The 13252-nt window shown below is 42.9% G+C and overlaps 2 protein-coding genes across 2 annotated transcripts in view; both read left to right on the top strand.

The window, feature by feature from the left end:
* The window catches only part of LOC126287991 (serine/arginine repetitive matrix protein 2-like), a 44859-nt gene extending 34578 nt beyond the window's left edge, over nt 1–10281 (top strand). The window contains exons 8-9 of the mRNA XM_049984892.1: nt 9981–10099; nt 10164–10281. Coding sequence (XP_049840849.1) covers nt 9981–10099; nt 10164–10281 — 237 coding nt within the window. The remainder of the gene's footprint in view (nt 1–9980; nt 10100–10163) is intronic.
* Nucleotides 10282–10832: 551 nt separating this feature from the next.
* LOC126281306 (sorbin and SH3 domain-containing protein 2-like) overlaps nt 10833–13252 on the top strand; it is a 239510-nt gene continuing 237090 nt past the window's right edge. Inside the window, exon 1 of the mRNA XM_049980170.1 lies at nt 10833–10851. The gene's annotated coding sequence lies outside the window, so the exon portion shown is untranslated. The remainder of the gene's footprint in view (nt 10852–13252) is intronic.

Below are 13252 nucleotides of genomic sequence, written 5' to 3'. Positions count from 1 at the left end.
AAATTTCAAATTTGTGTTTGTCTGCTGATGGTGATAAGTTTCCAAGTAAACTTCGTGTTACTATTGTATCTTCGTACTTCATTTCATGCCTCAGCCGTAAAGAATGCAGCCTTATAGTAAAGGCGGGAAATTTCTACGACAGTGTAATAAAGGAGTCATGTCAGTTTATGTTTCGAATAATTTAGTCTACATTGACAGAGGCTGTAGCTTAAGTGAAGCTTAGGGCCCAGCGTTCAGTTTACTTAAGTCACGTCGGAAAACTTTTCAGTACTCTCTCTCTCTCTCTCTCTCTCTCTCTTTCTGCTCACAGATAAGAGCCTATTAAGGCTTTTTGTGTAAAGGGCGTTGTCTAATGGCATTTTGCTAACTTGTAAATTTCTTACGCTGCAGCACAACCATCTATTGTTTTTGAATTCTGTTAACTACTTCATTGTTGGCACCGAGAAACAACCAGTAAGACGAGGCGCGGTAGAAGAGGTGCAGTTCCGTAGCTGAAACCACCTCAGAAGCAAAACTTCCGAGCCACGCCTTGGTAGTCTGCAATTGATCTTATTAACAGGTTATGCTAATAAGACCAATAATTCGACAAGTCAGTAGTCACGGCCTATTATCATCATTCTCAATGCAGAGAAGTCTTCCGGAGTAAGAGTGATTTCAGGTGTGCCGCAGGGGAGTATCATAGGACCGTTGCTATTCACAATATATGTAAATGACCTGGTGGATGACATCGGAAGTTCACTGAGGCTTTTTGCAGATGATGCTGTGGTGTATCGAGACGTTGCAACAATGGAAAATTGTACTGAAATGCAGGAGGATCTGCAGCGAATTGACGCATGTTGCACGGAATTGCAATTGAATCTCAATGTAGACAAGTGTAATGTGATGCGAATACATAGAAAGATAGGTCCCTTATCATTTAGCTACAAAATAGCAGGTCAGCAACTGGAAGCAGTTAATTCCATAAATTATCTGGGAGTACTCATTAGGAGTGATTTAAAATGGAATGATCATATAAAGTTGATCGTCGGTAAAGCAGATGCCAGACTGAGATTCATTGGAAGAATCCTAAGGAAATGCAATCCGACAACAAAGGAAGTAGGTTACAGTACGCTTGTTCACCCACTGCTTGAATACTGCTCAGCAGTGTGGGATCCGTACCAGATAGGGTTGATAGAAGAGATAGAGAAGATCCAACGGAGAGCAGCGCGCTTCGTTACAGGATCATTTAGTAATCGCGAAAGCGTTACGGAGATGATAGGTAAACTCCAGTAGAAGACTCTGCAGGAGAGACGCTCAGTAGCTCGGTACCGGCTTTTGTTAAAGTTTCGAGAACATACCTTCACCGAAGAGTCAAGCAGTATATTGCTCCCTCCTACGTATATCTCGCGAAGAGACCATTAGGATAAAATCAGAGAGATTAGAGCCCACACAGAAGCATACCGACAATCCTTCTTTCCACGAACAATACGAGACTGGAATAGAAGGGAGAACCGATAGAGGTACTCAAGGTACCCTCCGCCACACACCGCCAGGTGGCTTGCGGAGTATGGATGTAGATGTAGATGTAGATTTGTCATCTTCACTTCCAGCATAAGTCAGTTTTTGGTTTTGTCTATAACGTTATCCATTACTTCCTCGGGCTGGAATGGTAAACATAGGTACAAGAAAGGTAACTGCGAAGAAACCAAGAATAACAGAACGCATACTTCAGTTGATCGACGAAGGAAGGGAGTGCAACAATGTTCAAAGAAATTAAGGAATGCAGAGATACAAGTCACTTGGTGATGAAATAAACAAGAAGTGCAGGGAAGCTAGGACATAATGGTTGCGTGATAATTGTGAAACAATCTAAAAAGAAGTGGTTGCCGGAAGAATACAGAAAAGTCAAAATAACCTTTGGTGAAATTTAAAAAAAAGGGTGGTGACATTAAGCGTGCAATGGGAATTCCATTGTTAAACGCAGAGGAGAAAGGGGATAGATGGAACGAGTACATCGAAGGCTTCTGTGAAGTGGAGGAAATGTCTGATGACGTGGTGGAAGAAGAAAGAGGAGTCGATACAGAAGAGACAAGTAATGCAGTACTAAAATCGGAATTTAAAGGAGCTTTCGAAGATTTGAGACCAAATAAGACGGAAGGGATAGATAACAGTCTATCGGAATTTCAAAAATAATTGGGGAAAGTGGCAACAAAACTGCTATTCACGTTTGTGTGTATAATGTATGATACTGGCGATATACCATCTGACTTTCGGAGAAACATCAAACAATTCTGAAGATTGCAAGAGCCAACAAGTGCGAGAATTATTGCACAATCAGCTCAACACGTTCTAGGAGTCTAAACAGTAAAGCGGTACACAACGCCTCTCTTGCAGGATATGTTACTGTAGCAAGGGTATTTCCACCATGTGCTCGCGCTCACTAAACATACTAGTGACGAACCGTGCTGCTCTCTGCATTCAGATTACAATGTCTCCGATATTTTTTTTCCCTCAGAAAAATTGTGAAACTTGGGTCACAACTCGACGTAATCTCGCTGCAGCCGTACCCGTTTTTCACAACGTCGACGACATGATTCCATGGTCGGTGCGATTGCTTCTTGAAGAGTCTGGTTTGACCATTATACAATCGCTACCATGACTCATCCGTTGTCACAGTCGATGAAATGAAGGTCCCATTCATCCTGTCATCACCCGTCAACACTGCCTGGCAACATGCCGAGCGCGCAGCCTTGTGGTCATCCGTCAGCATTGGTAGCACTCACCTGGAGGACACTTTTCGCCATTTTAAGTATCTAAAACAGTCCTCACACTCCTCGTTCACGCTAGAGTTCTGTGTCCCGTACAGTGTTGCCATCTCTGTCACATAATCACAATAAATGTATGCATATTTTAAAACAAACCGCATATTTTTTCTCTGGTACTAGCCCTGAAAAAAAATTGGAGGTGTTATAAGTTGAGTGAACCTATATGGCGTCTATATTCTCGAACAATAACATCTGATAAAGTTTCAGAACTGACAAACAGCACTCGAAAATCGTGAAAAACAGTGTTTTGTAAGCTACCTCTTTCACGAGTGTGTTCCTTAAAACTCTCCAAATGAATCTGAGTTGTCATGTGACTTTCTTACGATCTTTTTTATGTGGTCATTCTGCTTTATGTTGCTCCAGTCACATATTTCTTGATTTTTAACGACAGCGAGTGTTTCCAGCGTTTTATATTAAATATACAAATCATGTTGCAGTCAAGTTAAACCTTTTTTAAGGCTTTATCACATTCATACTGTTAACACTATTTTTGTTACAACCTGTGTTACAAAAGTCCTATGAATAAATAAAGTATTGATAGCTTATTCAGAGCCGTGAAAAGAATTACGCGGTAAAATCTTCGTCAATAAACGAACTATTCTTTGCTTTTGTACACGCTATTCTAGCAAGTTGTGCCCTTTTGGCGTCGTTCGGAATGCATGGTTGACTGAGGTGAAATTCTTGGCGGCGTAATTCGGTTGGTATGAACGCCCGTTGCGTACTTGTAATAGTTTCCATTGTCGCCACTTGGAGACTGTAACACAGAAAAGAATGTGGAATTCTAAAGACTATCTAAATATGTGTCGGCATTGTTCTACATTTACCCTACGCCCGATTTAACGCGAGCCGTTTTGTCCTGCAACAAACCTTGCTGACGTTCGCGCAATTGCTCAGTTGGCAATGTTTTGATGTTAATTCGATGTCGACATTTTAGTCAAAATGTACAAAAAGTCCTCCATCTCCATAGATAATATGTTTCTCGCTTTCTTGTTGTGTATCATCTCCGACACACATAGACAGGTGTACGACAAAGCAGGGCTGACACTTTCCACTTCTTCAGAACTACTAGCTTCATCTCACCCTTGCCAATGGCCATCAGAAACGTTGAGTAATCGATAGACACACAACCAAGATTTCAAAAGTTTGCTGAACTTTCGGATGAATTCGTCTTGAGAGTTAACAGTACACACATGCTCATACTGTCACACTGTCCCAGCCACCTCCAATAGAGTCACACTGCAGATTGACTGCGGTTTATTCTGTCTTCAGACTGGGGCAGACATGGTCCCGTTTCTTAGTGATGAAGACGTAGAGCTGACTAAATTCTTCATGTGCCTTTGTGTGAGCCTCCAAATATGTGTAAACAATAGGAAAAGCAAAAATAGCAAACTGCTGCTTTCTGGGAAGCAGTAGCTTCTCTGCAAAAGCATTCTTTCACGGCAAGCTCATTAGAAGCTTCTCTGCGTATTACTTGAATCACTAGGGTTTTTTGTTACTGTTGTGGCCTTCAGTCTGAAGACGGGTTTGATCCAGGTCTCAGTTCTACTGCATCCTGTGCAAGCCTCGTCACCTCTTCATCTCTTTGTCTCCCTCTACGATTTTTACCCTCCACACTTCCCTCCAGTACTAAATTGGTGATCCCTTGATGTCCCAGAATGTGTTCTTTGATCCTTCTCCTAGTCTGCTGTGCAACAAATTTATTTTCTCTCCATTTCTATTCAGTACCACCTCCTTCCTTACTGAACTATCCATCTAATTTTCAGCAGTCTTCTGTGGCATCGTATTTCAAAAGCTTCCAAGTCTTCTGTGGCATCGTATTTCAAAAGCTTCTGTTCTCTTCTAGTCTAAACTGCTTATCGACCATGTTTCACTTCTATACATGGCTACACAAAATTTCTCTTCTTCAGAAACGCATTATGTGCCATTGCGGATCTACATTTTATATCCTCTCTACTTCGGCCATCTTCAGTTGTTTTGCTGCCCAAATAGCAAAACCATTCTACTACCTACAGTGTCCCGTTCCCTATGCTACTTCCCTTAGCTTCATCTAATTCAATTCGAATACATTCCATTATCCTTGTTTTGCTTTTATTGATGCTCAACTCAATCCTCCTTTCCAGACACTGTCCATTCCGTTCAGCTGCTCTTTCAACTCATTTGCTGTGTCTGGTGAAATCATAGCGTCACGATTATTGTCAGGTACAAATTACAGTAAAAAAAGAGCCACTAGCAACCGGGCGAGATAAAAATGGTCAAAATGATGACTTGGTATGCGACTGATAGGTATCAGGTGCAATATCAGCAAGAAATATTGTGAAATTGTAATAGAAAAAGAATCACAAATGACGATGTTTTTATTCTTCCAGTTAAAAAGGGGGAGGGACAGTGTATAGTTTAGAATAAATCAGCATGTAAAGTTATAATGGAAGTCAACCAGAAGACTTACTTTAGAAGTATACTATTGAGCGCAAGTTCACATTGATAAATATACTGTTATCACACAGGAAACAAGAGAATTTTAGTAGCCATTAAACATTTCCGTTAAATTTGTTGAAAAGCACTGATAGAGTCAAGCTATTTTCAAATTAATAAATGTTTTTAATAAAATTCAAATTTTACTTTAGTATTGCTAAATAATACATATGAAAACGATTTTTGCTTCGTTTAATCTGTACGTAATTTCTCAACCAGTTCAACTAATTTCACTAATCTCTGTCCTTGTTAGAATGAATTTTACTGTTTTACATTATAATTGTAAAACTAACTTTGATTTTAAGATCCGGATCAGGATTCTATTGTAGGTAATATGATTGGGCCAATAACACTCTGTATACACACGTAAATTACATTATGTCAATATATTCACAAAAAGCACAGAATGAATACTGACTTATCCATTTTTTCGTTTCTTATGGAAACAGTACTTCGGCTGGAGGCGACGGTGCGAAGCGCTGTGTCGTCACCAGCATGTACTACATACGCCAGTTTGCCGAAGGTTGACGTGTTGAGAGACGACTGTAGTACAGTTAGAAGGTTTATAATTAAAGCAGCAACAAGTCACAAGTATGGCCTTAAAAATTTAACTCATACTCTTACTGGTTTAGGATTTATTACAAATCCATCTACAGCTGGGTCTTACAGGTTTGTTTTCTTTCCTGTCGGTGTCTCGTTTTGTGTTCGTTACTAGTGTGGTGCACTGAGATAAACAAATGTTTTTCGTTCACATTTCGTTAAGTTTTCACCACATTTCATGTTTTATTAACTTAAAAAGCATTTCTTGGAAGTTTCTGTGAAGGTAAAAATGAAAACATTCCTCGTAACTTTACCGTAATATGGACGAAAAGACTATCCTATCTGCACCACATCCGTAATGAACACAAAACAAGTCATCAGCAGGAAAAAAAGGAATGCATGGAAGACCATCGCGGCGTAGCCTTGTACTAAATCCGAAACTGGTAATGGTTTTAGTTACAACCTTTTAAAACCGTAGGTGTGGCTAATTGCTGGTTAAATTATAAACCTTGTAAGAAAATCACGTAGATATATTTTCAGCGTTTACAAGGCTCAGATATGGCTCTTCTTCCAATTACCAGTCGCCACAGAGCGTAGTGTTAGCGTTCTACGCCTCAAAATGCAGAACTAGCATCTATCCTAGGCTCTAACTTGTTTGAACTGGAGATACTTTGCCCTCACGCACACACGGAGATGTGTCCCGCTTGACTGCTAACGACAGATCGACATTTTGTGCTGTTCGCGCCCTCCACCTTTCCCGGCTCGCACTTTTGATTCCGTAACAGAGAGCGACTTCCCTTCAGTGTTTTCTGCACTATCATTACATTTCTTTCGACAGTGTATATGGTTCACTAAATTATATGATATTTTACGGTTTACAGTAAACCTTTCTGAGATAACTATTACAGTACAAAATTACAAGTCAACATAAATGTTAACAAATTTTGCGCAGAACACAGGTTATTATAACTATCTATCATGTTTTGTTGTTGTGGTCTTCAGTCCAGAGACTGGTTTGATGCAGCTCTCCATGCTACTCTAGCCTGTGCAAGTTTCTTCATCTCCCAGTACCTACTGCAAACTACACCCTTCTGCATCTGTTTAGTGTATTCATCTCTTGGCCTCCCTCTACGACTTTTACCATCCACGCTGCCCTCCAATCCTAAATTGGTGATCCCTTGATGCCTCAGAATATGCCCTACAAACCGATTCCTTCTTCTAGTCAAGTTGTGCCACAAATTTCTCTTCTCTCCAATTCTATTCAACACCTCCTCATTAGTTATGTGATCTACCCATGTAATCTTTAGCATTCTTCTGTAGCACCACATTCCGAAGGCTTCTATTCTCTTCTTGTCCAAACTATTTATCGTCCATGTTTCACTTCCATGCATGGCTACTCTCCATACAAATAGTGTGAGAAACGACTTCCTGACACTTAAACCTATACTCGATGTTAACAAATTTCTCTTCTTCATAAACGCTTTCCTTGCCATTGCCAGTCTACATTTTGTATCCTCTATAATTCGACCATCATCAGTTACTTTGCTCCTAAAATAGCAAAACTCTTTTACTACTTTAAGCGTCTCATTTCCTAATGATACCCTCAGCATCACCCGATTTAACTCGACTACATTCCATTATCCTCGTTTTGCTTTTGTTGATATTCATCTTATATCCTCCTTTAAAGACACTGTCCATTCTGTTCAGCTGCTCTTCCAGGACCTTTACTGTCTCTGACAGAATTACAATATCATCGGTGAACCTCAAAGTTATTATTTATTCTCCATGGACTTTAATTCCTACTCCGAATTTTTCTTTTGTTTCCTTTACTGCTTGCTCAATATACAGATTGAATGACATCGGGGATAGGCCACAACCCTGTCTCACTCCCTTCCCAACCACTGTTTCCCTTTCATGCCCCTCGACTCTTGTAACTGCCATCTGGTTTCTGTACAGATTGCAAATAGCCTTTCGCTCCCTGTATTTTACCCCTGTCACCTTCAGAATTTGAGAGAGAGTATTCCAGTCAACATTGTCAAAAGCATTGTCTAAGTCTAAAAATGCTAGAAACGTAGGTTTGCCTTTACTTAACTTATTTTCTAAGATAAATCGGAGGGGTCAGTATTGCCTCACATTGATATACATATAAAATTCGCAGCAGTATTTACACAATGAAATACAAAAGGGATATTCAAGAGCTCTGGTCTCAGTAGACCTTATAGAGTGATGGCAAGGAAATCTATCCATTCCAATGATACATACAGTATGTGGTGTCTGTTCTTCCAGAGATGTCGTCAGCGTAATTGTCTATTAAGCAGGAGACCCTGTTTCGAAACCCGATCCGGCACAAACTTTCAACTTGCACCATTGATATAAATCAGTGCCCATTAGCAGCTTTAATTCCTTTGTGTCTTCATTCCAATGTTGTTGGAGAGGCATCGATGATATACTTCCGGTGTCCACTGAAACACCTCTTTCACCATTCTTCTACAATGTGGCCAGTGATCTGCTTGGAAGCTTCACAGTCACTTACTGCGGAATCTGAGAGTTCCTATTTGCCCTTGAAGGACTGAGCTCTTCCGTGTTCACATCGGATTCTTTTGAACAGACGCCAGGGTCTTCTAGGCAGTTGCAAACCTGGTATACGTGTGAGGTCTTCGAGGTTTTGACGACGTATGCTGGCGTTGTTTTTCCATGTCTCCATCTTGACACATCTTCAGTCTTAAGTTGGTGATTCTCACGACCTGCATTGAGAGGTTTCCTTGACTTGAGACGCATGCATTCTGGATGGAGCACAATTTCCTGGATAGCTAGCCTTTGGTGAAACTCTAAGTTATTAATTTTTTCCCATTCATGGGTCACTGCTTCTTGTCGTCTCAAATGCGGTGGAGCAATGTTACCGGGAGCAGACAGCCAGTGTAGAGGAGTTGATCTCAAGGTGACCGTTATGACCCTCATGGTATTGTTCAAATGAGCACCCACCTTACTGAGATGCATACTCTTATACCATATTGGTGTGCAGTATTCAGCCACAGAATATACAAGACACAAGGCCACTGTACGGAAAGTATCAGCTTGAGTCCCCCAAGAAATTCCACATCACGAATCTCTCCCAGCTATAACGATTTGCAGAAATGTTGCTACCGCACTTTTAAGAGCCAAACACCCACAAAAGTTATTGAACCTTGAATAGGAGCCCTATCTACAGGGTGATCCTTATTAACGTTTAAAACCCCCCGAAGCGAGGTAGATGAGGCTGAGATAATTTAATATGAGATACACGAGGTCACAAATGTCGGAGAAAACCCCAGAAATGAATGAGAAATGTTGAACATGTGATGTCACCAGATAACGTCCCTCGCCGCACGTGCAGCGGTTGGGCTTGGGCGTGAAGGGATGGTTGAGTCGTGCAACACTTGCACTCGAGCAAAGGGTGCTAATTTCGAACACCTCTTGTAAATGTGCTCTGTTGTAAATGCAGAAGCTACAAAGTTATTGTCCTTGCTGTAACTAACTAATAGCTGTTTTTATTTTTTGTTTCTTTCCGTTTGTCCCTTCTTTTTTGTTTATAGGCATTATTTCGTAAAGAAAACGTAGGTCATTTACTACTAATGACACGTTTCGGAAGCTTATACTCATTTACTTGTGTCGCAACACTGTAGGTTTTTGTTGTATTTACTTTGCAATTAACCAGGAGTGACTGCAAGACCGGTGAATACAATAATAAATATTACCACATTGTAAACACATAACTGCCTACTGTAGTGAAAAAATAATACTGCTTCCCAGACGCAAGACTCGAATCCTGAGCCCCGTGTGAGTAGGCCCAGAGACATACCGACGTGAATTGGTTCGGGATGATCAGGTGTGACACACCTATAGGCTCAACCGCTGCGTCGTAAGTCATCTGCTGACGCCACATTTTCAACATCTCTTGTCCACTTTTGGGGTATTTCCTGACATTTGCGACCCCATGTGTCTTATACTAAATGGTTTGTTTCACCGTCATCTACGTCACTTCAGAGTTTTTCAAACGTTAATAAGAATCACACCGTAGAAGGAATGTAAACGGATGAGTTTACTTGAGCAAATTACCAAAAGAACCGAGGTAAAACATTATAAACATGCGAAATTTACGAGCAACATGAAATGTTTGTGTTACAGATATGCCAGATTCCAAAGCACTTCGACCCAGTAGACATCAAACACTTACTGGCGTATATTTCAGCTGCACCAGGAAGGCAGCAGTGTTTTCATGACTTTATTGTTAATTACAGGAGAATGTATCCATGTAAATCGCACAGTTTCACCACAGAGAGATGTGATGCGGTGGTGTGTTGGTTGCAGGGTCGGCGGCAAGGCGAAGTTCGGCGGTTGCGGGAGCGCTTCGAGTGTCGCCAGAGCGCCGAGGGCGGCGGCGGCGGGGCGCCGGTGGGGCGGCGCTGGAGCAGCGACCCCGAGCTAGAGCGCGCGCGCCGCCCCCGCCGCCCCCTGGCCGTGGCCCGCGTGCCGCTGCGCGCCGCGCGTCGCCTCATGCCGCGCATCAACGTCATCAGCAAGGCGGCCGCGCTGCTGGGCCGCGCGCAACCGCCGCCCACGCCGCCGCCCCCGCCGCCGCCTCCGCTGTCGCCGCACTACACGGGCGAGGTTCGCCGGCTGCGCGACCGCTTTGAGCGCGTCTCGCTGCTGGGCCACATGTTCACGTCGGCGCCCGACGTTCGCGAGTTGCGCGACATCGCGCCCTACCTCGGCTGCCGGCAGTGGGCGGCGCACCGCTTCCCGCGGCCCAAGTCCGCCTCGCCGGCACGCGCCCGGCCCATGGACGGCGCCGCCCACCGCGTCGCCAGGGCCGCCCCGGCGCCGCCCCCGCCGCAGCCGCAGGCACCGTGCCAGGCCGCCCCAGCCGCCGCCGCCGCGGACCGGTTCGCGTCGCAGCCGTTCGACCCCGCCGCCCACCGCCCCCGCAGCCGCTACCAGCCGCCCCCGCCTCCCCAGAGGCCGCACACGCCGCCGCGGCCCACCGTCACCTTCCGAGGTTCTCCACCACGTCCGCGGATCGCACCTTACTGGTGGCGGGAGCACCACTTAACCACACAGCATTCACTCTCCACCCTATCTTACTACACTCTTCCCCCTCTTAAAACATTCTTCGGTGGTTTAGCGCAACTGTCCGCCAGTCTCTGCCCCTCAGTGGTTACACATGTCAATGGATATCGCGTATCCCAGTGTGTGCATATACGATCACTTATCATAGCTGGTGACATTGTCAAACTACGCTCATAAGAGAGCAAAACTGTTCTTGAATATCACATCAGCGACAGATTACTGGAGTGTGAAGTCGGTCAAATACTTGTTGGCAAGAAACGTTAAAGCTGAACGCCCCATCGAAATCGTCCTCATTAGCGACTCATTACTCTCTTTGGAAAGGAAGAAATCGACCAACCTCTTAAACTGTTTGGCGGAAGCTGTTGATATTCAAAGAAATATACTTGAAACAGGCGAAAGTTGTGGACAGTTATTATCATGTTGTAGGGCTGAGGTCGTTGTGTAGTTTCTTGCTTGGGGCAACCGTTCAAAGCCATTCGTGTAACGGTGATACCATTGTGACGTCTGTGTTGGTTGTGTTGCGATGTGCGTGACGACAAAACTGCTGTCGGAGATTAGGCGATAAGTTCTGTTGTGTATGAGTGTCAGCTCATAAAAAGGGGATTGGCATGTGTTTGTAGATGTTTGGGTAAGCAATAGTACAAAGTAAGACACACCAGTTCTCCAGATGTTGATTTCCTTTAAACAACATGTTTTGGGATGACATTATCATTTACTTAAAACTAACACGCCTTTAGGGACAATAAAAAATAATATGCAGTCGTGAATTAGAGCCACTGGTAGTTGTGAACTTTGTGCCGTGGTATTCGTAGTCTTATATGTTTGAAAATGCATGTTAACTGTTTGATTATTATTTTCTACTGTGCCTAATGGCATACTAATTGTTAGAACTTCATAACGGGATGGTGTGATCTTGAAACATGTTGTGTTAAATAAATCACATCTTTCGACAATTGGTACATCTCACTTTGTACCAATAAGAGGATTGTTTAGTGTTGAAAACTTGATGGCTGGAGTCGATTGATGGGTTGGGTTTATACGAATAGGTGATCTGCCTGGAGGAATGGGAGATGTTGTTGGATTGAGAGGTTTGATCCATTGGTTTAGAGCTGGTATCAGAGGTACAGCTGTGGATCAGGTAGAGAGAGTTTGTTGAAGATGGTATGGAGTGGGATATGGAGGGTATGTAGGTAAACGAGACTGTAAGGGTGAGATGTGGGATTATTTTGGAAAGTATTGAAGAGAAAATGGGGTTTTGTTTTTGTAATTCTGAGAAAATGTAAGGTGTAAAGATAAGTTCGAGGAATTTTGTGATAATAATGGCGGTAAAGAATGCAGATGGGTGAGAGTAGATGCATGTACAAGTCAGTTGGCGATGCATAACATTGAAGAAGTTGTCCGGCAGACAACTCTTGTGATATACAGCTAAGGATCAGTCTTCCAGATTTTGTAAATATGGAGGCCAGTTGCATGATATCAAGGTAGTTTCAAGTAAAAAATTATCCTGAGTGCATTGGCATAGTGGATGAGATGATATGGATGGAATGGTAAAAGTCATTGAACTGGAATGTGTGGAATTACATATCCTCTACATGTTATACACGTCTTCAATCCCATAAAAGGGAGGTAATAATTAAATTCTGTTTGAAAATTTGATCGTAACCGAATTTATCACGCATATGGTAAACAGAGTGTTTCCATGATGACCTTTACGAACTTTCAAGGATTTTGGTTTGAACGAGTTACCCTGGTCCCAAAACGACTGAGTCGGAAGTTACGAAACCAGACGGGTTATGGGATCGTATGTGAATATAGGCTTTCCCGGTGTATACTGCTAATGAAATCTTCTCGGGATTCCATCCGGGTAGCTGCGTCGAAAATCCACGACGTTTCGATGAGTGTCATTCATATCATCTTCTGCCGAAGATTGCCAAAAGATGATGAGAATGACACTCATCGAACGTTGCGGATTTTCGACGCAGCTACCCGGATGGGAGCCCGGGGAAATTTCGTCGGATTATGGGATCGTTTATACTATCCTATCATGAGGCTTGTCATAGAACCATTTGCTTCTGAACCTGTTTTCCATCTACCGAGGCACTCTGCAGAGTACTAGGCATCTATCGCGTGAGGGTGTTCAGCGAACGTAAACGGCAGTGGAAAGCAAAGCCCTTCTTAACAGCAGAGGAGATGGTGTTTCACATATATTCTAAAGTATAAAAGTCTGCAAAAATGTCCGACTCCGACATGTTTAAATGACACATCAGCGTCGAAAGAACGTATATCTGCTCGGATAAACTAATTGTATTAGAGGACACGAGAAAGTGTCT

The sequence above is a fragment of the Schistocerca gregaria genome, chromosome 1 (assembly GCF_023897955.1).
Source record: "Schistocerca gregaria isolate iqSchGreg1 chromosome 1, iqSchGreg1.2, whole genome shotgun sequence".
Lineage (NCBI taxonomy): Eukaryota > Metazoa > Arthropoda > Insecta > Orthoptera > Acrididae > Schistocerca > Schistocerca gregaria.
Note: the sequence above shows the minus strand (reverse complement) of the source record. Positions and strands in the feature narration are given on the sequence as shown.